Source organism: Macrosteles quadrilineatus, unplaced genomic scaffold (assembly GCF_028750875.1).
Source record: "Macrosteles quadrilineatus isolate MER2022 unplaced genomic scaffold, UCM_ALF_1.0 Scaffold_5__1_contigs__length_97177068, whole genome shotgun sequence".
In the NCBI taxonomy this organism is placed as follows: domain Eukaryota; kingdom Metazoa; phylum Arthropoda; class Insecta; order Hemiptera; family Cicadellidae; genus Macrosteles; species Macrosteles quadrilineatus.
The window spans coordinates 89219978-89245653 of record NW_026542598.1 but is presented as its reverse complement, the minus strand read 5'-3'; the positions used below and the strand labels follow the sequence as shown (position 1 = coordinate 89245653).

Below are 25676 nucleotides of genomic sequence, written 5' to 3'. Positions count from 1 at the left end.
GTTTTTGAGACCAAACGTATTTATTTTTTATAGATCCATTACAGCTATACAGTGATTCAAGTTGTTGGAAGTATTATTACAAACAGGTTTTGGAAAATCATTCAAATTTAATTTTTTAAATCACCCATACATCATAGGGCAAAAAATATGATAAAGCATACTAATTGTTCTCCATTAAAAGCCTGTTTTTATTTTATTTTTGTGGTTTTGAAGGATTTCTCTACAAAATTAATTTACTATTAAAAATAATAATTTTAGCAAAACAATGAAAAACGTTCCACTCAAACAGGCTTCTCGTTTTGTGTAAACCTTCCCCTATATTTACTTAGCTACTTTGGTTTAACGTTCAACTCAGGAATAAAACACCCAAGGTATATTTGACTTTTGTTGTTGGTTTTGTTTATCTTTGTCTGGGATTAAATGGTTTGTACGTTTATGCCAGTACAAAAAATAATTGAGAAGTTTAAAAGTTAAAGTTTTTAAAAATAATTGCATTTTCGATGATTAGTTCAAATGGTTACATCAAATAACATTTGTTTAAGTTTTGTGTTGGGATTTTAGATACCATTGCTTTATATTTTTTTGTGTTTTTAGTTTTAATTTTGTATACAGTAAATTGGTGATTTTCATTTACAGAAATAAAGGCTAGTATTAATTTGGTATAAACAGGTTAACGTTTTTTTCCTTAGTAAATCTTAGTTTTACTGCATTCTCTCCCTGTTATTTTATAATAATAATAATTATTTTTTTTCTCTGTTTCAGGTACGTATCTGATGTAGATTTGAAAAACGGCGAAAACTCCAATTCGTGAGTGAAATAGTGATATTTATTTTATAAGTTATCTGCTTAATTTACATTGTCTTGTGGTTAAGAAAAATTATATTTACCTCATGTATGTGGTAGTAAACAGAATTGCTTTTTGGCTAACGTGACGCATGTGATGGTCAAATTGAAGTAATATGTATTCCAATATGGTGGATTCCACAAGCATTTAAGGTATGAGTTAAAATTTTAGATAATAACTCTTTATATTAAAATTATTTATTTAAAACCACAACCAGTCTTAGTAAAGATACTTTGAAAGACAAAAAACCTTTGCTAAGAAAAAGGACCATAGGTGAATTATTCCAAATCATCTTGTTACGTATATATGTATGCGTACGTATGTATTCTATAATGAGGCCGTGTTTTGAAGCTAGACACGATTCAAATAACAGCGCTGGTTTTCATAAAAGATTCTTTTCAGTGTTTTGCATTTTCTGAATCATCTTACAGCTTTTGATCTAAAACGTCGTTTGTTACTTCAGAAAATACTGTAATGCCCCTTTATGATATTCCTAGGTCATGTTAAATCTTGAAATAATTGGCAGTTTATTTAGGTAAAAATCACATTAATTAATTATATTATAACATAAACATTGACACATTACAATTATATTGTGTCAGAAATTATACTAGAAATCAGAAAATATTAAAAGTCATGAATTAGTCAGTTCTCAGGCGTAAAAAATCCGATAGCAAGATTCGGTGCGATAGGCTAATGTTACAACATGCAAACTACTCTTTAAATTTCAATCATTTAAACGTTAAATTGTATTTAAGAACTAGGATATTAATTATTCCCATTATTCAGTTTATTTCAAGGACTATAATGATGATTAATGTTCGGATATCCCATTAGAAAAGCTTTGCATCATTACATTTGGACGTCCATTCGAGTTTGATGTACTATAACTGGTAAAGTAGAATGTTATCAAAATCCAAATAATACGTGTATTTTAAGTGGTTTCTGAGCTACGTTTAAAGCTAAGAGGTTCAAAAGTTGAACTTTCGCTTGAGTACTGCATACATGCCAAAACCAGAGCGTCGACACTCGCATATTCGTTTTCAAACTAATTTAAACTTTAATCCCAAATGGTTTTAACATGGTTTAAAATTTGAGTAGAAATAATATACAGGTCAATGGCTTACAGATTTTCTTATGAGATTCTTTTTTTAAAGTATTGCTAGTTTTAATAATAAATTATAACCAGTAAAATATACAATTATAACCCGTTTACTTCACAATGAAGCTAAAAAATTTGTTAATATTTGTGTTGCGTGTCTAAAGAGGTATTTTTACTCCCTGGAGCGAAAAGACATTCAGCTAGAGACGAAAACATTAGCTATACGTTTTCTGAACTTAAAATTTTTCCGCTGATTTAACGGAAAAAATAGTCCCGATGGTAAAAATCTCTTTTTTGTCAATTATTATTGGGCTCTATTGTTATTTTTACATATGTAACATTGACGCATTTTTTTGAAATTTAACAAGTTTAATTAATTGAAATTAATTATTTACTTGGTGGAGTAATTCGTGATACTTCTAAATAACGGTAACAGCTGTCCGTATACAATAACACGAGACGAAATAATCTGTGGGTTAATTTATATGGGTAAACAATGTATAACATTTTTTTACTACAATTTTAATACGGTAAAGTTTTTATATTGAACACTTAATTATATTTTGTGGTATAATACAATAAAATTGGCTGACATCTAGTGTTGATTAGGCGAATATATTTTAAGTTTTAAAGACGTCATTTTGACTATAACAATATTTTGGCAGTTTTCGTTGATATTTCTCAGAATATGGGGTAAATTACACATGTCGATTTTTCGTCTTCGAATTGGACAGCTATTACCATGTATGTTTAGTCCACAAGTATCGAAATAGGAATCTACAATCAGATCAGAAAGTCTGGTCATTATCTTAACCAAACGATATGTTGACACTAATTCTGTCGTTATTCTCAATCTTTGTTATGGTACCTATAGATATGAACATGATTAGTAATAATATTTTATTTAATGTAATTTTACAATGCTTATTCCATGTACAACTTGGTCAATGGCAATAAACTTTCTTATTCTTATTCTTAATTATCTGTGATGATCTGATGATTGTTGAAAAATATCCTCTGCTGTTTATGTTATATTAGTTTAATGTCTTATTAATATCTTATAAATATAGTCGCCTAATAGACAGCTCTACTCAATTTAAACATTCACCTTTCTATATTAGAACTGTTTTAGAAATTTCCATTTTTAGTTGAGTAAAAAAAGTTAGAATTGTTCAACAACTAAAATAAAATGGATTACATTGTTTTAAAACAATCGGTTGTATATTTTACAACCACAACCATTTGTCGGGGCGTATAATATTGGGAAATTCCAGTCATACTTTGGTTGAAATTCATTTATATCAATAAATAGTAACCAATGAAATGTGCGAGGTAATTGTTACATATTTACTTTTAAAGCTATCTAAATTTAAAAAACCTTGACACTCGAAATAGCTTAGGCTTCTTCTGATTCCCCTACTAACGTTTAAAACTCATGTTTTTTTTGTTTTTTTTTTTAAGTTAAATTAACTTGGATAGCAATGTTATGTTGTACAAATTATCAAAACTGTTTTATTCAATCTTACTCAGCTCCGTCTTTATAATGGTTTTCATGTATGTGTTAAGTTAAACGAGATGGGGGTTAAAGTGGCCACAACTATACTAAGAGTTGTTTGATTGTCATATAATAGATGGAATGCCTCATCTTGAAACTTATGCATTAAACTCCACCCAAGAGCGTTTTCTCAGCAGTTTTGTGCAATCGGATAACTGTTTTCACAAAACCATTTCACCGACTGAAAAAATAACGTCATGCCAGAATATAAAATAATAGTCAAAGCTATAACTTAAACCTAAACAAAATATTATCATAATTTGTCAATGTGTAGTAGAAAGTCTAGATGTGCTTTTAAACAAAATTGGGAAGATTTCAAATTTCTATTAAAACCTAAACGCATATATCAACTAAAATATGCACAAAAAACTATTTTAATTTTGTACGTCCCACCTTCGCTTCATAGGACGCTACAACTTTTTAGGTTATAGCCTTAAACTGTTTTGCACATTACTTCAGACTAGTCCTAGAGAGTTGCGCAATCTTGAATTTGATAATATTCATTGGTGATTGGCTGAATTAGAACCTGAAACCTCCGGGATGGAGGTCTCGCGCTCTATCACTAAACCAGCTCGCTCCCCGAAAACACCAACATGTTAACAATCAATGCAGTTGGTTCCGAAGCATGCATTGAATCATTTCGTAAAAATAGTTGCACTTTACTTTAAAAGATAATTTGATGCTGATGTACCAAACCCAAGCTATGAATCGGAATCAAATACAAAATATGTTATTTTTCTCGTATATGGAATACTTTGTTACTCTAACTATTTTCAACTTAGATTCTCTGGTTTCTGCAAAGTTTGGTATTTGTTTGATGAAAACCCAAATAGGTATTTAAACAGTGTGTTAACTGGAAAATTATTTAAAAAAAATACAACTGCTGCCAAATCCTTTAAATGTAAAAAACTTAAAAAGTTCTGAGATAATTTTGTTCTTGTTTTTGTGATATCTTACTTTAATATTAATTGCCTATACTGTATTTTAATCTATTGTTCAGAACTGCACCTTCACTTGGGCACCTTTTATTTAATTTTGTTTACATTTTTTCTGGGTATTTTGAAATGTCATCATCCAAGATGAAGGACGGGATAACCAATCTTTCCTGCAGACCAGAATGCAGTGGCTATATTTCTGGTCTTGATTTACGGTTGGTGATAGGTACGGTTTTCAATACTCGTCTACTTCTCTTTTGTCGCCAAGTTTTTGCCAGAGAAAATGTATTATCATGAAACTCTTTAGAGCTTTCTATAAAATAACACTAATTCAAATAACCAATGATTATTCTCTTTGAATAAAAGATTTATTTAAATAATCTGTAAGTGATATTTGACATTGCTATGCTTAAAATTATTAAATACATGCTTTTATGTGTGCTTGTTATATTTCCCCTGTTTTTTTTTATATAAAAAGTATTTTGTCCCAAAAATGTAATTGCGTCTTAACCCCAAGTTAAAGATTTTGAGGACGGTTTGTAAAACGCAGGTCAAAATAATGTCTCAGTTTTGAAATTATTTTAAATAAAAAATAAAACTGTTCCCCATCGATAGCTTGAAAAATGTGTAACTCTTTAAAAATAACGAATAAATATAGTTTTTATACATTTTAAAATTGTGCCTTACCGTAGATTATTCCAGCACGATAATTTTAAAAGCCCAGAAGGTATTTCAATTAGGAGTTAATTGACTCTTATAAAAAGTAGCAGTTTTCACATCATTGTAAACGTTCATTATGACATTATCTGTTTTACACACTCTGAACTCTGAAGGGATTTATAATTGAATGGCATTTTTTATGTTCAGCGTATTGCACTTGAAATCATCCTAGTACAAAATTTAATAGATTGGGTTTAGGATAAACTATTTATTTGAATATGTGGTTTTGAATATTTCTCTTTAGATGACCGTAGAGGTTGAAATTAATGATAACTATTTAACAAACTATAGGCCTACGCATAGTATTTCAGATGGTCACACAATTTTATTTGAGCAATAATTTTATACGTTGGTCTCAGCTTCTTGGGGTTTTATATCATTCTTTCTAAATCTAGGTCAATTTAGGTTTTTTTCTATATTATCTACAAGAAAGTGTGCTATATTCATTGGTAATTAAGTTAAATTACTTTATTTTTAGCTGCAATTTTCCCCTGTAACTATAAACTCAGATTTTTTAAGGTTTAAAAAACTAGCGTTGTTCTTATTTTTTTTTATCTCTTGTTCGTCATGTTGTCCAACAATCAAAATTAGTTTCTCTTGGTATGCTTAAACTCAAAGATAAAATTAAAATTAAGTTTTATAACGATTATTCCAACGGTGAGAATATTCAATTATTTATCTTACTGAAAACTGATGAACCTCGCATTAAACTATTTGTCTCTTGTTGATGGATTAACCGAGAGGAACCAAGTTTGTAGGATAATTACAAACTTGGTGCATTAGCACGTAATTCAGACAACTGCTGTTTGAAAAGCGAGTCTAGAGTATTGTATACATTCGATGGTGGAAGTGTCTCGATGTTCAATTAAATAATAATAATTATAAATTGTCTTTCAAGTTTTTTTATTCAAAATGTTTAATACCAAAAGCTCAGCAACTCAAAAGGGATTGGACATCCAAGAGTATAAATTATTTTATAATATTATATATAAATTTCATAGCATTAAATGAAATTATAAAATTAACTAACACAATGTCAGTAAAATCTTCTTCAATTTCGATCACGATTAAATAGTGTTTGGTCAAAAGATAAGACGATAACCACACAATAGAAATGGCGTGTGCATTTATTAAATATAATAAACAAAACAATCTAAAATAAATAACATATTACTAAGTTGGCTATACAAAATTTACTAAATCTATACAGATTGAAAGTTTATGTGTCTGCGTAAAGAGGAGAGATTTGATTAAAAGTATTTTAATGTCAATTAAACAGGGTGAATTTTAAATGAGTTCCCCCCCTACTTTTTTCTACATTTCTTAAGATATCATCTTGGACCACGTCAGATCATTGTTGAGTAGTAAGTACTTCATTTTGACTGGGTATACATTTTTGGCCGCCATCTTGGATCCGCCATATTGGATACAAAGTTTTTTTTTCAAATGTTAAGGTAGGGTTGTGACCCATTATTTCCAACTAGAATTGTACGCTGATTACAATGCCGCAATTAGTTTAAAAAAATATTGATCCGTTCTTAAGTTATGAGGAATTTTTATAACTTTATTTTTAGCGCATTTTAACATTGTGCATTTACAAACTAAGACTATAATCTCAAAATGGTGCTAGATAAAATAAGTATACACCACCATTCATTGTCGACTTATTTTCACTTGGTTATGACTGATGTAGTTTTTTGAGCCGCCATCTTGAATCCGCCATTTTGAAATGTGGTCAATTAATTTAAATATGAAGGTGGTGTTGTGACCCATCATTTTGATCTAATTCTTTATGCTGAACTCAATGCCGCAATCCGTTTTTCATTTGCACCTTTGGACTTTGAAATATTGAAATTTTAAATAAGAGTATTTTAATATTTCATCAAGAAAGCTTGATAACCAAAAACGGATTGCGGCATTGAGTAAAGTATAAAAAAGTAGTTCAAAATGATGGGTCACAACACCACCTTCATATTTAAATAAATTGATCACATTTAAAAATGGCGGATCCAAGATGGCGGCTGAAAAAACTACATCCGTCATAACCAAGTGAAAATATGTCGACAATGAATGGTGGTGTATACTTATCTTTATCTAGCACTATTTTGAGATTATGGTCTTAGTTTGTTAATGCACAATGTTAAAATGGGCTAAAAATAAAGTTATAAAGATTCCTCATAACTTTAGACCGGATCAAGATTTTTAAAAACTAATTGCGGCATTGTAATCAGCGTAAAATTCTAGTTTGAAATAATGGGTCACAACCCTACCTTTACATTTGAAAAAAAAACTTTGTTTCCAATATGGCGGATCCAAGATGGCGGCCAAAAATGTATACCCAGTCAAAATGAAGTACTTACCACTCAACAATGATCTGACGTGGTCCAAGATGATATCTCAATAATTGTAGAAAAAAGTAGGGGGGGGAACTCATTTAAAATTCACCCTGAATAAGATATAATACAACTTTCTATTTCTGCTACCGGAAAACTGCGTACCTAAACCAAAACAAAGAGCTTAAAGTAATTAAAACTGTTTAAAGGATAAAAGACGTTTATTAAAAGAGCTGAGGTATAAAATATTCTTTATATTTTCCTCTGTGGAATAATTTTACTGTGACCCTGAATAAATCAAATTTCAAATAAAAACAAAGATATTAAATTAGTTTCTATGATCAAGAGAAATGGCGTATATTTATTAGGTGCCCTTTGTAAATATTACTTTTAAAGTAATTTAACTGGATTTTGATAACGTATATTTCAGAGCTTTTAAGTTAATACCCAACGACAATTATTTTGCCAATAAAAGGCATTGTATTAGGGAAAAATATGAGTTTTTTTTTAATTGTTTTTACTCTTGCCATCAATGAAGCTGTACATTATCAATTTATATGTTAAGTGAGTTTAAAATTTACTCATTTTTGTCATGACTTTTGTATGACTTTCAAACTGTAATTAGACATTTTTGACAACAACCTAGAGTTAGTTTCAATATTATTCTTTTGGAGTCCAAATGTAGAGAACCCATAAGAACGTATCCTTAGGCCTACAAACACTTTGAAATGAGAAAACCAATGGTCAGCTTTCTACACTTTTACTTTCCACTATATAGTCACATTTAAAAGATACAAAATATTGGAAAACAATGGTCCTAAGATTATGTTTATTTGAGAATCATTTAAATCTATATAATCAATATTTCAAATTATTTTCAGTATTTTTGATACGTATATAAGTAATCAGTTTACATAAAATTTCTCTTTCCCTCAATACAAATCTTAATTTATCGAACTACGCTAATATGAAAGGTGTGTTGGTTGAGCAAAATGCAAGTAATACTTGTCCAATACCATATATTTTACTTAACTTTATCATAATTTTCTTCTCATAACTTTGAAACCAATTTAAAACATACTCATAGTAACTAAACTCACTATTGAAATATTCCCATACACTTTCTTAAAAAAAGAAGTATGAATGTTACTGTCACATTACTCCTGTTCAGTTTGAAAAGAGACATTTTCACTTTTCTGAATAGAAATATTAAAACGCCACTTGAATTACAATGCTCACTTTGTGGGAAATGCAGTAAATGTATAGGGAATGAAAAAAATGACATTCATTCATATTAATGAACTGAAAATGTAATGTGTTTATGTACTTTACAAACATTTTTCTTGTTTATTAAAACATCCTTGAGTAGTTGAATCTTTAAGTATTTTAATCATTAGTAAATTTGACTGTCTCCCGTAACATAGTTTAAATAAATCTTCATGCTAATCCGAACAAACATTATTTAACCCACCTTTTAAAACAGATCATGATTGTAAAGTAAAATAATTGTTTAAATCAATGTTTCTAAATTAAGTTTTTATCAAATAAGATTAAACTAGGACTAGCCAACGTTACTATTTTTTACTCTAAGTCACATCTAAAGCGTAATATTATTTTGAAGGATATACCTAGCTATCATATTAGTTTCAGTTCTCAAAAAACAAATACTGTATAAAAAGTAAAGTATAAAAGCAAAATGTAATAAATATTAATCATCTCAATGACACAGATTCAATTTTAATAAATGTTTCAGTAGCCTCAGGACAAAGTAATAATGCTAATTTCCAGTTGCGGTACCAGGAACCAATATATTACTCCTAAAAGGTTGACAATCCATTTGATTTGTTACTGGGAATACAAATTGTTTTACAAAAATGTATTCACTGACGCCATTTGGATGCTCTTAATCGGGGCAATATCTCTGATGAAAATTTGTTTGTGAAAATGTGATGACCAGTTTTTCAGAACGCACCTTCGGCTGGTTAACTTTTCGGTAGAGATGTTTCTTAGTGGAGAAAAACTGTATTTATTGCTTGCTCTATTATTTCATGTTCAATTGAGGCAGGGACTAAATACGAAGTATTAAAATCTTACTGAGCTATAACTATAACAACTAATAAGAACTAGCTATACAGGGTGTCTTGCAACCACATGAAAAAACTTTTTCACGCTTTTAAGCATGTCAAAAGAAAAAAATCTAGTAAACTTAAAGCAGACTACAACGATATCTCATAAACTTGGTTAGAACAAAGAATAACTGAGAAATTAATTTATTTCTTGCCTTACCTACAGTTTTCTCCATTTAAACAATGTTAAATTGATAAAACTACTTTTTAACATTGTTTAAACGGAGAAAACACAATGTAAGACAAGGAGGTCTATTTATATTTTGCACAAACATTCTGGTCAATAAAATAAACATTTTTACATAATGTCAATGCTATAGCTTAAACAGTTAAGGAGTTATGAATGTTTTTGTAAAAATCACATAAGGACAGACTGAAAATGGAATTGGATAGGAAACGTGTTATATTACATTATTTGTTTCTTTTGACATGCTGAATAACGTGTCAAAGTTTGTTCATGACACCCTATATATTGTTGGATTGCCTCCGCCAGTCAGTATGAGTATACTGTATGCAGTTCCGTCATAATAAATCAGCGAGAGAAATCATCTTTTGTACGATAAAAAAATGTCTACAAGAATGTGGATTACGTTAGTAAATTTATCTTCCAGGTTGAGTTTTTCGTCCAATAATCTGTGGAGAATCGCTAAAGCAATTATAGAAAGTGATAATAGTGCCAAAATTAATAGTAACATCATTGTATATACTTTGGTGGATGGCAGTGAAAATAGATTAAACAAAACCCCGAAAATCTAAAAAATACTAGTGGACTATTTTTATCGTTCTCGCAGTTATTTAATTCGGAAATATCGGTTGGTTTTCAGTTATAACTGGACTTTCTAGTTAAAGAATAAGTACTATAACTCAGTTTCCCCGGTATAAGTTGAGTTTGTGTTTTATATATCTTTCTGTAATAAATTACTTAATCTTTACTCCGCAATACCAGAAGAGTCTGTTGATATGCCATTAACGTTTTCGAGTATTAGTCAGGATGAAACTCTAGAATCTTCTGTGATATAATGTGAGGATTAGGGTGAGAAACTTGTGCCATTAGTGTGATTGAGAAGTTCACTCTGGAATTGTGTGTACTCTTTAGAAAGTATAGCACATTAATGCGTATTAACTTGTGTGGTCTTTCTTGAGCTGAAGAGCAACTTGTATCATGATACAACATGTTAGGGCTTTGCGACAATGTGGTGTAGGCCTACTAATTTACTTTCTCCTTTGTGTCTATTTTACTTTGTTATTGCAATAATAGTGTATTTCATCATTAGGGCCGAAAGTGACTCTTTTCGACCCTAGCTCAAGTTTAACGAGGCAAAGCCGAGGTCGGAAAGTGAGCGAGGGTTAAAAGGACAGTTTTAACCCGTGTGTACTATATTTTCGTCATATCGCACCATTATCTGAACAAACTATGTTACAAAACTTAAACTAAAATGGCTTTCATCCAAAGATAACCTCTCAAAACTACTTCTAACTTGAATTCAATTTAATTTGCTAATTGAAACAAACAGCTGTGTAGTGATTTATTCAATAGTTTCGTCTATTACGATTAGTGTACATTATACTATCGATATGTCGAACTATTTAGAAAGGCAACAATTAACTGCAATCGATTAAACTATCAATACATACTTTCGATTCATGCAATTATTACGATAGAAATTTACAACTGAGTTGACAACAGCTGATTTTTAATCCCTAGGAGCTAAGAATGATACTTAGACCCACAATGCATGAATTTAAAAACAGCTGTTTTTGCTGTAGTATGGCGAAAGATATTTTCACATGGTGGTCATGTAAAAGGTTTTTAATATTTTAAAGGGAAATCTGGACATAAATCCATATTGAATTACACTTAAAATACATTTTTGAATGAGCTGATTCCCAATGAATACATTTAACTGCTTCTGAAATTGAGTTTGTTAAACTATAACAGGGCTGACTAATACAAAATCTGTCTCCGATTCATATGTCACTCCATTAGAGGTTGTATAGTTTCAACATTAAAAGTAATCACAAACTAATGCCAGGCTCTATTTTAGTTAAATTAGTGGTGAGATTGTATGAGTTCAAGAGTTTGAGATAAGGTTGTGGCAGGGAACTGTTGTTAACAGATTCTGAACAAATGAACCTTGTTGAAGATAATCGTCTAAACAGATGTTAATTATATTTAAGGGAGTTAACATTTATAATCTTAATCTCGAACACCAAATAGATTATACTAGCTGTGGGCTCTTCCTACGCACGGGAATCAAGTATTAGGTTAAAACTGTTTTAAAAAGCGGGCTTATGAGTTTTTTTTTTCTACTTATTGGCAAACTTAAAATGTTAGCGTCGGCTGCTAGACATGTTCGTATTAAAATTGAATTTCTAAAAAACGGAAACTAAAAATAGAAATTATGGCTTTGACGTTCCCTTCCACTCAAAATTGTATTTATTTCAACAGAAAACACATAAAAACCAGTCACGTGGTTGATTCAGAGTCTTTGAATAAAAAACTCGCACTTAATATTTTATTTTATTAAATTGCTCAAATGTGTCTGGATTAATCAGTATTCAGACATACACAGCTATTCGTACCTCATTACATATAAATGAAGCTTCTATACGTCAGGGAATCTTTCATTAGTTGTTAATAACAGCTGAGCTGCATGGCTCATATCTTGTCTTTCAATCAATATAAGTTACAAATTCTATGTGAAAGTTATTATTATATATGTTTGAAAATGTTAATAAGTAGATAATGTATATTAAATACATAATTAGTCCCCTTTTCTTCTGCATAAAACATAATTTATTTATATTCATATGGTAATGTTATTATTATGTTCATTTCATTTAGTAAATAATTTACTTCCAGTTATTTCAATTTTTCGTTCATATTGTATTGTTCCCAGAAATATTTCAAAATACTTTATTTATCAATTAAACATGCAATTATTATACAGCTTTTGCTTGAAATTTACATATTTTTAAAATATGATAGTATCTTTTGTCTTGTACTTATTTAAGATCAATTACAACTATTTTATCACATTATGACTAACTTATTATTAACTCCTAAACTAAAGTTATTCACTGTACAAAATGAATACTAATGAAATTATTATTTAAACGAGCTGTTCTAGATATTCAAGCATCAATGCTATACATGTTTTACTTGTCCAAATATATCAAATTGGATTCTATATGTTTTACTTATATAATGAAGTTGTGTGGATAGGTTCCTGATAACGTCTGCAGTGTGGGAAGATAAGTTATTAGAACGAAAGGAGAGCTCAAGTTAGAAAATCACACTAGTTTTAAGTGATTAAATTTACTATGAATATTATTAATATCCTATAACATTGAGAAATTCTATCATCAAAAACTATCTGTTTTTTTTTTTTTTTTTACATTATCTTAGCTGTTAAAGTTAATCTTTTTGGCAGTCCAAATGTATCGGTCCCGCTCAACAAACCGAATCTGAGCGATAACTGTTTATTTATATGACTAATGGACTGGGCTTTACCACCCATTAATCTTTGCATACAGAAACAGTGTTATCAGCTGTAACATAACTCAATGGTAAGGATTACAACTTCGTATAGTTTTCGATTCCTACGTATTTATATGAGCTAGAGTGGAAGTTTCGTATTCCTAATTACACGATCGAGGACGTAGGTTCTAGCCCAGAGATGTTCATTTTATACATAACTTCAGGTTAGGCTTACTTGGTTCACTTGGGTACAATCCATTTTTGATGGGCTGGATTTAAACCCTTGACCTCGGGACCGAAATTTCGTGCTCTATCTCTTCGCCAGAATCTCACTTAAGTTTCATGTATAGAAATTAGCATCCCGATAAGTAAATTAAAGTTTAATTTGTGATTCCTGGTAACGCACAATCGTGATTGGAAAATGATAAATCAAATACAGCAAAGCAAATCTTTTCATTGCTAAAACACAACCCCCATTCTTTATTTAAAATAAACGGTATCAGCATTCTGGCACATACTTTCTCCCATAAGCTTGTCAACAACCTTTATCATATGTAAGCGGTGAGAGTAAATATACGGAAATGGGATTTGTACAATTTTCTTCAGAATTTAAAGGACTATAACATACTAAATTTTTATCAAAATCGTTCGAGCCAATTTTGGAAAAATCTGATTTTCCGTTATTTTATGGGGTTTTTATGGGAAAATAACATAATTTACAATAACTTTTGAACCGTAATTTTTACAGAAATGGGATTTGTACAGTTTTCTTCAGAATATAAAGGACTATAACATACTAAATTTTTATCAAAATTGTTCTCAGTTCCTTGGAAATTACTTGTTGGAGTTATACTTGGTGTGAGGCAAAAACGCTTCCATAAGTTTTATGATAAAATGACATCATTATTTTAACTAAGAGGCAGTTTTACTAATGTTTATATTAGCTTTCCTTCTATTCTCATTCATATTTTGAGGGTACCTATAGAGAGTTATCATATCTTGTCCATGGTATCAGCTGTTTTTCACAGTGCCAATGTGAGAACGTTCGGAATGTACCCAAGTTGGCCAACTTCTTGTTCACATTAAGCTGATGTTTTGCCACAAACGACGGTCGGAATTAAGGTCAGACTCCTGATTGCGACTTGTAAGTTTAACTAATTCGTTTTTCAAACGATAAGTGGTAATGATTTTTTTATGTATTGTTTAACAACTCAATTTATCAATGTACCTGACACAGGAAAAGTGTATACTAAGCAAATTTCAGTTACCTTTTATAATTTGGTAGAAATTGTTTTTTATAAATAAATTTAACTTAAGCAATTAATTTACAAATTTTTACTGTAAGGACCCTGAAACAGGTATATTGATTTAACTATGACTAGGTCTGAAAATATAATGGATTGTGTTGCTTATTTCGTTATGTTAGTTTAGAGGTTAAAGCGTCTGCTCATCCTATAAAATCCTGCCAATAATCTGTTATTTGACAATGCCAATCACCATTGATAATCCACTGTGAGCCCTAGTGTTATAATGGCGAGACGCGTTGGCCTAATGCTCACTTCCTACTATAAGCTGTAGACCCGTATAAAAGAGTGTTTGATAAAAAAAATATTTTAAAGTCTATTAGTTAGGCACGTATTAGTTAAGGAGACAAGGAGAATTAAACAAGGTCAGGAACTAAGATGCTTGTTCAAGGGACCAGATATAATTGCAAAGGCTAAAAGCAAAAGGAATCGCTGGACGGGCCACATCACAAAATTGAATGAATTCGCAAACGAACATGATCGGACCATGGGAACGGGGTTTTATGGGATATTGATGGGTTTTTCTCATTTTTGACCCTCAAAACACAAAATTTCCCAATTTATCTCCAAACATTTTTAAAGAGCTTAAGATACTAATAATTTAGTATATCAGTGTGTGTATACAAGTGTTTTTGTAAGGTTATTGGTAACGGAAAAATTCTAAAAATTGTAAATTTAAAATTCCAATGTTATTTTTATGGACAACATTGTAAAATGTTGCACTTTGCTTGTTTATGGATATATTTTGACCAAACTTAGCAAATTTATTTATTTTAAACTAACCTATTATGTAATACTTTACTAAAATACACACTTTATTAGTTTCCTTGTTGCAGCATACCTTGGTACTCGTTACTCCTATTGTTATTTAAATAGATTTAATTTAAAATCAATTCAGGCAAATGGAAATTTGCTTAGTCGGCAGGTTTGCTGCGGCAGGGTTATTTTACTGTCGTAGTATATTAAATTGAGATGAACTCAACTTACATCATCTTATGGGCGTTAGGTTAAACAATCGTTCCACCAACACAATGAGGAAAACTTCAGTTCGGTGGCCAAATAGATGTTGAATTCCTGAGGTTTTAAAGTTTTAAAGTCCCTAGCTTTCTTTCCCCACCATTAAACTCCAGGTTTTGATCCCCACACTTGTCTAAACTTTAAAATTGAAAAATGTCACCCCTCAACTAAACTTTATGTCATTTCTTAAGCTGTTTTTGGAAACCATCTGTTAAGACTTGGTATAAAACTACTTCAATCTTGCAAGATTTAGATTGTACGTAATAATGTAGCATTTGTTGACCACTCTAATGGTACACCTATAACAGGTTTTGTTTTAATGGCACTTTATCTGGTAGCATATTATACAGTATTAAAATTAGGATCCAGACAAACGGTAAATGCAGATGATTTTTTATGTTCTACTGGCTGAAAAAATTCACGGGCTATAATAAAGAGCGTAAGGTAGTTTTAGGAATTTATTAGCAAATATTTAACTGTCACTGGACTTTTTGTCACCCTTGTATACACATTTATTAATTATGCAACAAAAATCAATGACTTTCCATTATTAACCAAGTGTAGACTTTCAACTAACAGAAGCAATTCTCTTTAAATCGCTTTGTATTTATTACAAACATTAAAACTAACGTAAGGGCAATGACATAATGTACGGGGTACACTAACCCCCTAAGTCCCTTTTCCGGTCCCCTCAGTCCCTACCCAATATGTGGGAGGGCGGGCAGTCGCTTCACTGCTCCCTTAAGTCTTACAGGGACTAATTACTTTTTACAGTCACACTGTGTCCCTGGCCAGACTTAATTTTGGAAACTTTAAAAGTAATGTCAAGGATATTTAATTAAGTCAGTAGTTTTTCCACCTTTTAGTTTTTGTTAAGCATAAAGTAAGGTAAACTTCATGGGTTATTTCACTGGTTATACAATTATAGAGATGAGATTGCTTACTTTAAAACTGTAAAAGTGTAGGTTTTAATTATCTTTACATTTATTTATAATTTTAAACTGTGTGTGTTGTTGGTAACCATGCAGTTCCTTAAACTATGATTTGTTTTACTATTCAAATATGAAAAATAGATGAAAAGAAAAAATATGATGAAAATCGTGTTTAAAGACATTATTTTAATGTTTTCAAACTCACAAGACTATGGTGTGTATTGTGGTGTATGTGAAGGGTAAAGTCTAGATTATCAATAAAGCAAGACCTCCATCAGTTTCCTCCTTCGGCTATTGTTTCGTTTGAATAGCGTCAGCTAATTCTATTACTGTTTGTGTTCTGAAGATGCCGGAATCGTAATTGAATTACTATTTGCTAACAAGGTACTGTAATTACATAATTGTAGTTATTGATTTAATAATTGTCATATATTAAAATAATATAAAAATTTTTTGCTCATTATGAATGTAAGGTGAGTGTAGAGTGAGATGATCTGTGTAGCTTAGTTACTGATCAAGATCAGCTGTTTCTTTTAGCCAGGATACTTTATTTAAAGCCCAATGACCAGGAACAAATGGGGTTCAGTTTCGATACATCAAAGAGCTTCTGACTCTTTCGACTGAACCGGCGACCTTTTGATTGTTAGGAGGGCCTGTAAACTATCAAGCAAAAGATTTTAGCTTTTTGATGGTTTTGAAACTGAACTCATCTGGATATTGGACTTTTGATTAATGTTCCTGGCTTATGAAACAGCTGGTCTTATTCAGTAACACAAGGCATGTCACTTCACTCTAAACTCATTTTCTCTCATATTTGAGTTAAAATACACACCCATGTGGCGTCCCCATCTCAGTCAGTAGTTTAATAATATAATTAATCATTAGGTATGGAATTTAAAATAATTAGTCCAGTATAGAAATGTAGATTCCGTGTGGTATACGTGTAAAAAACAAAAAAATCTTTGCAACATGTTAACAATTGCAAATTGGGCCCTGATACCATTAGACATAGTTAATTTATCAGTTATCAGTTAATTATACCATCTAACAAAATGTCTGATTTTGATATACTTTAATAAGTCCAGGGTTTAAAATCTGGTTTGGTTTTCTCTTGAGCTTAAAACAAACCAATTACATTTTCCATCAACATTTTCATGTACATTAGATAAGATTTTTAGTGTAACTTACAAATAAAATAGCATACTAGCATTGTTGTTGTTTGTACTCATAGATAATTTTTGTTGTATTATGTTATCTGCTGGTTTCTCTTCGTGGAGATTTAACATTAAATCATAAAATAATTAACTTGTGTATTTGTGATTTGTAGCACTTAAGTATCCATAGGCTGTTTATCTATTAAAATTAATTCATGAATTTAAAAAAAAGTTTTTTTTTGTCATTTTGTAAAACTAAACAAGTATTTTTCTATAGCTAGCTATAACATAATTCACCATTTAAGTCGATGTAAAATCAAATTCATCGTCACATTCAGTCAAATGCTGCGCCGGTGGGCTTTGTCATTTAGAAGTTAAAACTGTTTATAAGTTAGATTGATCAAGTTCCATTTATATTGTGTCATTGACAGAATGTTTGTACATTTTTATCAGTTTCAATGTTTATAAAGCTAGGAACTGTTTCAACACAAACCCTAGGCTCAATACTGGTGCTCCACTGACAAGACTAAACTGACTGAACTGTCACTCAATCCCCCCACATAGGATTGGGTTTGTTATTCCTGTCTTTCTGCCAGTGTTGCCACTCTCGTATGCTGCATCCCCCAAGTACACATAGAGTTGCAGTATTTGAAGTGCAAATCTATATAAACCGGGTTAAGGGAGGAAATATTTCAATTGCTTCCTTGCAGAGTTTTAAAATCTTGAACTTCCGCACGTTTTCGTTTTAGAATCCCAGAAGACGTTAGAGTTTTATATATTTCTATATAGACCTAGTTAGTTCACCGGGGTGGTTTCAGAACTTCTAACAAAGTTTTAGTTATTTTTGAGGAGTTTTATATTTGCAAATAATTTATTTTTTGTCAATATTTAAAGTTATTTTAAATATTATTTGAATTACAAGATTCTTGATCAGCGTGTCTGTTTTTTTTTTTTCATTTGCATGTTTATTTTACAATTTGTAAAGCCTTCAAAATAAATAATTTCTAATTTAAAATTTGTTTATATAAAACATAACAGTATTATTACTGTAAATTTCATAAACCCGGATTCATAAGTTTCTAACTGCTTACAGAAAAATGTTTATGTTATTATTTGTATTTTTTATGTCTTCGTATTATTGTGCTTATTTTATTTTAGAATTGGAAGTAGTCTTTCTCTTTTCATGATGCTACTCATAATAGAACTCAACATGTACAAATTTCAAAACTTAAAATAGAAAATCTTTTAAATTTTCCTACAAAGAAAAATTATTTAACCACAAAAAAATCTTTGTGGCAACTTCCAGAACACCTGTACACTAAACTGTACACTAACACTATACACCTAACAAATCCAAAACTTTGAGAGAAACTTCAAAAACAGCTGTACAGTATTTAAAAAGAGTAAAAAACATTCTGCTTTCGTTCAAACACATTCACTAAAATTATGATATAATAATGAAGGTTACATCTTCAGAATTACCATGCAATTACCCAGCACATGCGCATAGAATACCCAGCACAACCACCTCAAATTATATTTATTTCTAACAATGAGGTCATTAGGAATATTGGTTGGTTGGAGACAAATTGTGGCCACTTGTTGGTCAAGATGGCAGTGTTGTTTCCTTATTAATAATATAATTAAGCCCCGTGTGTTCCACTTCCCAGATATTTCTCAACCGCTATCATTATTTGCACAGTTGGACGTTGCTCGTTACTTCAACAACTTATTCTAAAAGATGCTATACAGCATAATAAATTTTAATTTTATCACAACTCTTAGATTGTAATAAATAAGTATTTACTTTTTTTAACAGTACTTCTACAATGTCCAGTGTCTAAAAAAGTTAGGAGGAGAAAAGAATAGTTTCCTAGAAGTACAATAATGTCAATATTACTCCGAAAGTTATATCTATAGGTAATCACCTAGAACTTTACTGTGCAACTGAAATAGCTTACAAAAATACCATCAACTCTAGATTGATTCTAAAAATAAAAGTTAATATTGTAGAACTTTATTTTCTAGGTCAGTCTTATTTTATGTTGGAGTATTATCGATGATATTGTTTCATCTTAAACTGTGTTCAGTAATGGCTGTTTTACAATTCTTAATTCTAAAATGTTTTCTCTTAGTTTCTATTGGTAAAAAGTTACTTCATGTTTCTCTTTTATTTATTATTATTTTACTAGTATTCTGTTTTGAATCATGTGTTTGTGCACGTAAAAAATTACTCAACAAATCAAAATGAAAACATTTTTATATATAATATTTTGTAATAGTATGTGTTACTATTAGGCTAATTATTTCCAAGTGTTAAGATTTACAAATACAGAAAGAATAACTATAGTTCAGCCGCTTAGAAAGCATCCTCCTCTAGCATTGGTTTAGTATTAGCGCGCAGGTTGTTTTCTAAGCAGCCGAACTATAGTTAGAGTTTTTATATTTTTTGATTACAAGTTAAATTACATTTACCAAATTGTAAAATTGTTAAGACTTTTGAAAAATATTTAGAGTTACTTTGCAAATCTTACATTAACGAATCTACTTGATTGATTCTTTATTACAAAAGCAATCTTATAGTTCAATTCCGCAATTCAGTTGAAGATGGAGGTGGTTCCACCCACATTCTGGTTTGCGGGTTTCTGGCGACGTATATTAACAAACTTAAACATTGTTTGATGAAAACATTCCGCAACTAGTTTGAAATGTTTGGATCATTTTATTTAACCTTACGTTTCATTTACCTAGCCTATTACTAAACTAATATCAGAAAACATGACAAAAGTTTGACATAGCTGGGGAGCTGAGTGGTTGTAGCTTTTTGATGGTTTGAAATTGGATCCAGGTCTCTTTGGACATTGGTTAATAAATGGTCCTGGCTAACGAAACAGCTGATCTTCGTCAGTAACAAAGCTACACAAGACATCTTACGTCATTCTAAGCTCATCCTTCATTCATATTTGGGTTAAAATACACACCTAGCGCAGTTGGCGTCCCCATCTCTATCTATGAATGATAATAATAATAATAAAATTATATCGATAGTTTAATGTACACTAAACAATGGTATTGGACAAAACGATTTAATTACTTATTTAAAAATTAATTTATTCTAGCAGGATTTTGAAAACAAGTTAGAATTTGTTTTGAGAGGTTATCTTTACATGAAACGTAGTTCAGTTATGTATCTTAGTTTCCTTAAATAATGGTGCAATATGATAAAAAATATTGTTCATCGCTAAGCAAAAAGTCTCTTTTGAACTCCCTCACTCATTTTCTTTGAGAACTTAACCATGGTTCGAAAAGAGTCACTATACGCCCTAAAGATGAAATAATTATACTATTGTATTGTTTTCAGGAGAAAGAAGAAGAGGTGGAACCTTAGATCTGCTGTTGTCCACCACCTACTGTCGCTCCCAACTGCATCTGTCCAGACAACTGGCTCAGCTGCATCCTGAACTGACAATGCCAATGTACTCAGGTTAGCTCCTCCAGTGTTGTTATTAATAGTTAAATAACTTAACAGTAAATCCTCATCATCGTGGAATCTGCCAGCCAAAATGTTTCACAGCTCAGACCACACAAAAAGCACACCATAATACTAAAACAAAATAATAATAGTGCTGCACCCTGTTGGGAAACCTTATAGCATTTTAATGCTTTTGCATATTATAGAACCAACTTGTAAAGTTGAAACCGCTGACTAAATTCTTTGATTACCTTTAAATATGAATACTCATAAGGTTAACATGGGGAACTACAGAGCCACTGGGGCGGAGCCCGAAAGGATTTTTGGGATAATAATATGCTTTAATGTTAATCGGGAATGTTAGCTATCATCATGCCAAATTTCAGCCCAATCCGTCCAGTAGTTTATGCGTGATTGAGCAACACACAAACACACACACACACTCACTAACTTTCAAATTTATAATATTAGTAAGAATACAAACATATGTGTATATTTTTTATTAATAATTTCATATGTCTGACACAATGTTTAATTAATAACCCCAAAATTGGTGATTTATGAAAAGTTATTTTAGTTTAAAAAAACTTTAATAAATTCAGTTACATTTTGTAAATCTAGATTTTTCAAAAGCCATTAACTCTCTCTATCAATATTGAGCTTCTAAAGATATTTTTGTTAGATGGACCTCGAGTGCTCACAATTTTATAGTCACTTTGATGTCAGCACTTAAACACTTTGAGCTCGTGACCTTTTATCTCAGTCTTGTTTTAGTGAAAGGGACATATTTATTTTCAATATTGGTTTTTAACTTTTACGCCAAACATTTCGGGGACTAATTTTTGATAGCTGTAATAAAAGCTGTACAGATCTGAGTTTGAGTCCATCAAAGATTAATAAAAGCCATGTGTTCCTAAATCTGATATATTTTGTGGTTACAGTTCTAATAAACTGATAGCAGCAATATTTCAGATAAATCTTTTTCTGGACATATATACGGACATTAAAACATAAATATATATATATATATATATATATATATAGAAGAAGAATATATATATATATGTGTGTGTGTGTGGGGGGGGGGAAAGAACCGTTTAAACCCTGGTATTGGTACTATATTTAATGCCAATCTTTTTGTCAGATAGCATAGTTAAATAGCCCAATGACAAAATTGTATCTGGGTCCAGTAACAATGTTTTGTGGTCTCTGCAGAAGGAGGGGGCAGTGAAATCAAATTTTAGAATTACCATTTACAAAAATGACAGTAAACAATTTTGATCTTCATTTAACACCAAATTGTAATGAAAATTGCCACAGTCCTAATAAGATATACTGGAATTTACAAACATTTGATTTTTGCCAGCGTAGCAGTTGGCGTCTTGGATTTTGGTACAAGATTGATAGGTGTAATATCCACCCACAAAAGTGTATGCTAAATTCACATTCTGCTAACAGAGTTTGGGATCCTTTTATGTAAAAATACCTCTTAAAATTATATCAAAGAAAAAACTACTACAATACGTGAAACTGTTACAACGAACACGAAAACTATCAAAACTTATCACCAATACTGAAAACTAGTGTGAGAATATTGCACAAAAGGTAACCCCAATTTGTTCAAATAAATATCGTAAAATCACCCGACACCGATAGAAACTATCCGACAATGAAAGCGAGGAAGTGGGACGATCATCCCCAAGTCAGTGATCCCTCCAATTGATGTTTCAATGGCCACTTGCGACAATTGCTTTCAACTTTATGTGTTATACTTGCAAACGGATCTTCGGAACCACTAGATTTGCTGTTTGGTGTTTCATGCCATTTGGTTTGGATTATGAATGGGACTGTGTATTGGTAGTGATATTTTATCCTTTAATATTTTTCTCTTCTTACATTTGATATTTCCTGAGGGTGAAATACCATTTTATGTTTGTTTGGATGAAGTTTACCAATTTTATTAATTTAATGTTTATGAAGCTGTTGTTTGGGTACTAGGCTGGAGTTGCAACTTTAGTTTTAATTTAAATATATTTAGATATAGTTGATGTTATTGACTGTATATATTTATGTTGACCATGCCCATCTCATGTAAAAATGATCAGCGCCAATAAATATCTTATGTCTTATTGCTTCAAATATCTTCTGTTCGTACACTCATGATGAATAAATTGGGTATTTCTTTCTGTACCAATTCAATTCGTTTTGGTGTAATTATTTGATTTTTCTTCCAGGTAATTGATTGTTGTATGATGGGCGATCTTTGGAGCAGTTTTAAACATAAAAATTGTGTGTTATTCTAATATCATTACAAATATTAGGTACCCTACTTAAATATTTGTTTACATTTAGTATGTATGGAGGTAGTGGTTGAATTATTTCTTGAAACTTATTTTGTTAGGTTTGTCATTCAATAAAGCAACTTCACGTACCATAATTTATTGAGTGTACAGTAGTTTATAATTTAATTTTGATGGGTTTTAATTTACTGTTTTTCGCCTACCAAATATTTTTGCTCCGATTTGAACATTCATTCCTTCAAAACATAATTGGGACACGTTTCTCTTGAAAACAAAAATCTAATAAAACCCCTTTCACCTATATCACTTACAGTTATGATTGGTTGTATTAGTGATCAGCATCACTAACACTTTATGATGTTTTTTTTCAGAGATCACGCACAGGTTCCAGACTGCTAGACCTGAAGTACGTCAGCTGTTGTTGCAATATCTGCTTCCTTGGCTGCACAACATGGAGTTGGTTGATCCCAACGTACCTCCGGGAAATCCCCTGTCTTACTTTCAGGTGAAATGTCATTGCAAATTAACTCAAACAAAGACTAACATTATTTGAAAGAAATTATAAATTAAAGAAAATATTTGGACACTATTCATATATTCGTATACTTATGAAGAAAGATTCTGGACTATGACTATTTAACAATTTGTAACCAATTAATTCAAATCCTCGTAGACAGATTCTAATGTTGACTTGATGTCATAAAGCATAAAAAATTTGCACAAACTATTGCACTTATTCAAATAACTTTTAAAACTTAATGTATGGTTATTTTTCATTTTTTGTGATCAAATAAATTCTTTGAATATAGAATCTGTTTCTGAATACTAAACCACATGGTTCGCTACTCTTTCCATCCACACACTCCTGAGCTGACATCCGTAAAAACTTTACTAACCCTCAACTTACGAGAGTGATTGGTGCTAGCTGAGCTTGTGGGGAAAGCCCCTCCAAAAACTTCTATCTCAGACTGTACTTCAATCAGGCCCTTACCATATCATAGGTACTTCTTGATCCTACCTTTAAGTCTCTTTAGATGGATGAAGGTAAACTAATTTTCTCACAAATAACTAATTTGCAAATTTGTTTATGTTGCAGTACTACGCCAGTGACATGACCAGATCTGGAGGCAGGAGGGAGGGTTGGGGCTCAGTAGAAGCCACAGAGATGGTCCTCAACAACCTATTCTACATCACTGCCAAGGTTAGTGTTCCTGGAGGTGTTCACTTATATGCTTTGAATGTATATAAACAGGATAAACACCTTATTGTTTTTGATGATGAGGTCGAAATGCTATTTGATATTGTTACAGTTAATATATCTGAATAGGATTCAGTACTTGAAAATTTTTGGTCTGATCAAGAATGGCAGAGTAGCCCAAGGTGTTTTTTTACTGGCAAGGAGACGTTAACAAAAATCACGAGTTTGAATATTGTCTTGGCCAAATCTAGTGCACAACTCATGAGAAGTTATCTATCTGTAGAGAGGTCTACCAAAAATTAACGGTTGTTCGCTCAGATGAAATTGACAGCATTAGCAAATTCATTGTGCATTTCATCTCAATTGAAATTTTTTAACCAATCCATTCTTGTTGTGCGTTTATGTGTGTCCACAATTATTTTTTTAACTAGTACTTGAGTATTGGGGGGATGAGGAAAACGATATAGCAAGTTTAATCCACGAGAAGTTATTGGGACTCAAAGAGTTAACCACATCAGTTTTAAATCAAGGTAATACTGTAATATACCATCTAATCAGTTTTATTTTAAGTTGAGAAGTTTAACACCACACAAAACATTTTTGATAGCTTGTAGTGCTACAATATCTATTAGTAGTTGTGGTGCTTGCATATTTAATGTGAAGGTGGTCAATTGAATTTCAAGAACTCAATAGCTTTTCATTGTTTGAAACCTAACCCAGTCATCCTTGATTAGGCCTACTGGAATTTTATGAACGGTCCCAGCTAAAGAAACTTTTGGTCTGAGTAACTCAACTACACAATCCATTAGCTACTTGTCTCGCAATCTTCTTCCACTCAAGATCGCCTTGTACTAAAGTTTTGTGACAGTTTGCAGATGAACACCCTAAGGAGGTAGAGGAGGTTTGGGCCACTCTGTGCTCCTGTTGGCCTAACAACCTCAAGGTCATCATCAGATATCTCCTCATCATCTCTGGGATGGCACCACTGGAGCTGCTGCCATACGTAAGTAACAACATTTCCGTATCAGAACCTTAAGTCAGTAAACATAAAATGACCCTCGAAGCCACTGTCCAAAAAACTTACCCAGTACATATGAGAGTGATTTGATTCATGGATAAATCATTCTTTATTTTGTTAAATAAATTTTATGAGTTTGTGGTACATCAAGATGAGTTTGTGTTGTTCTTTTAGCGAATTTCCCT

General features: G+C 31.2%; 1 protein-coding gene across 1 annotated transcript in view; it reads left to right on the top strand.

The window, feature by feature from the left end:
* The window catches only part of LOC128995214 (protein furry), a 335121-nt gene that overhangs the window by 285395 nt on the left and 24050 nt on the right, over positions 1-25676 (top strand). Inside the window, exons 23-26 of the mRNA XM_054420153.1 lie at positions 20865-20987; positions 23647-23780; positions 24372-24476; positions 25342-25476. Of these exons, the coding sequence (XP_054276128.1) occupies positions 20865-20987; positions 23647-23780; positions 24372-24476; positions 25342-25476 (497 nt within the window). The remainder of the gene's footprint in view (positions 1-20864; positions 20988-23646; positions 23781-24371; positions 24477-25341; positions 25477-25676) is intronic.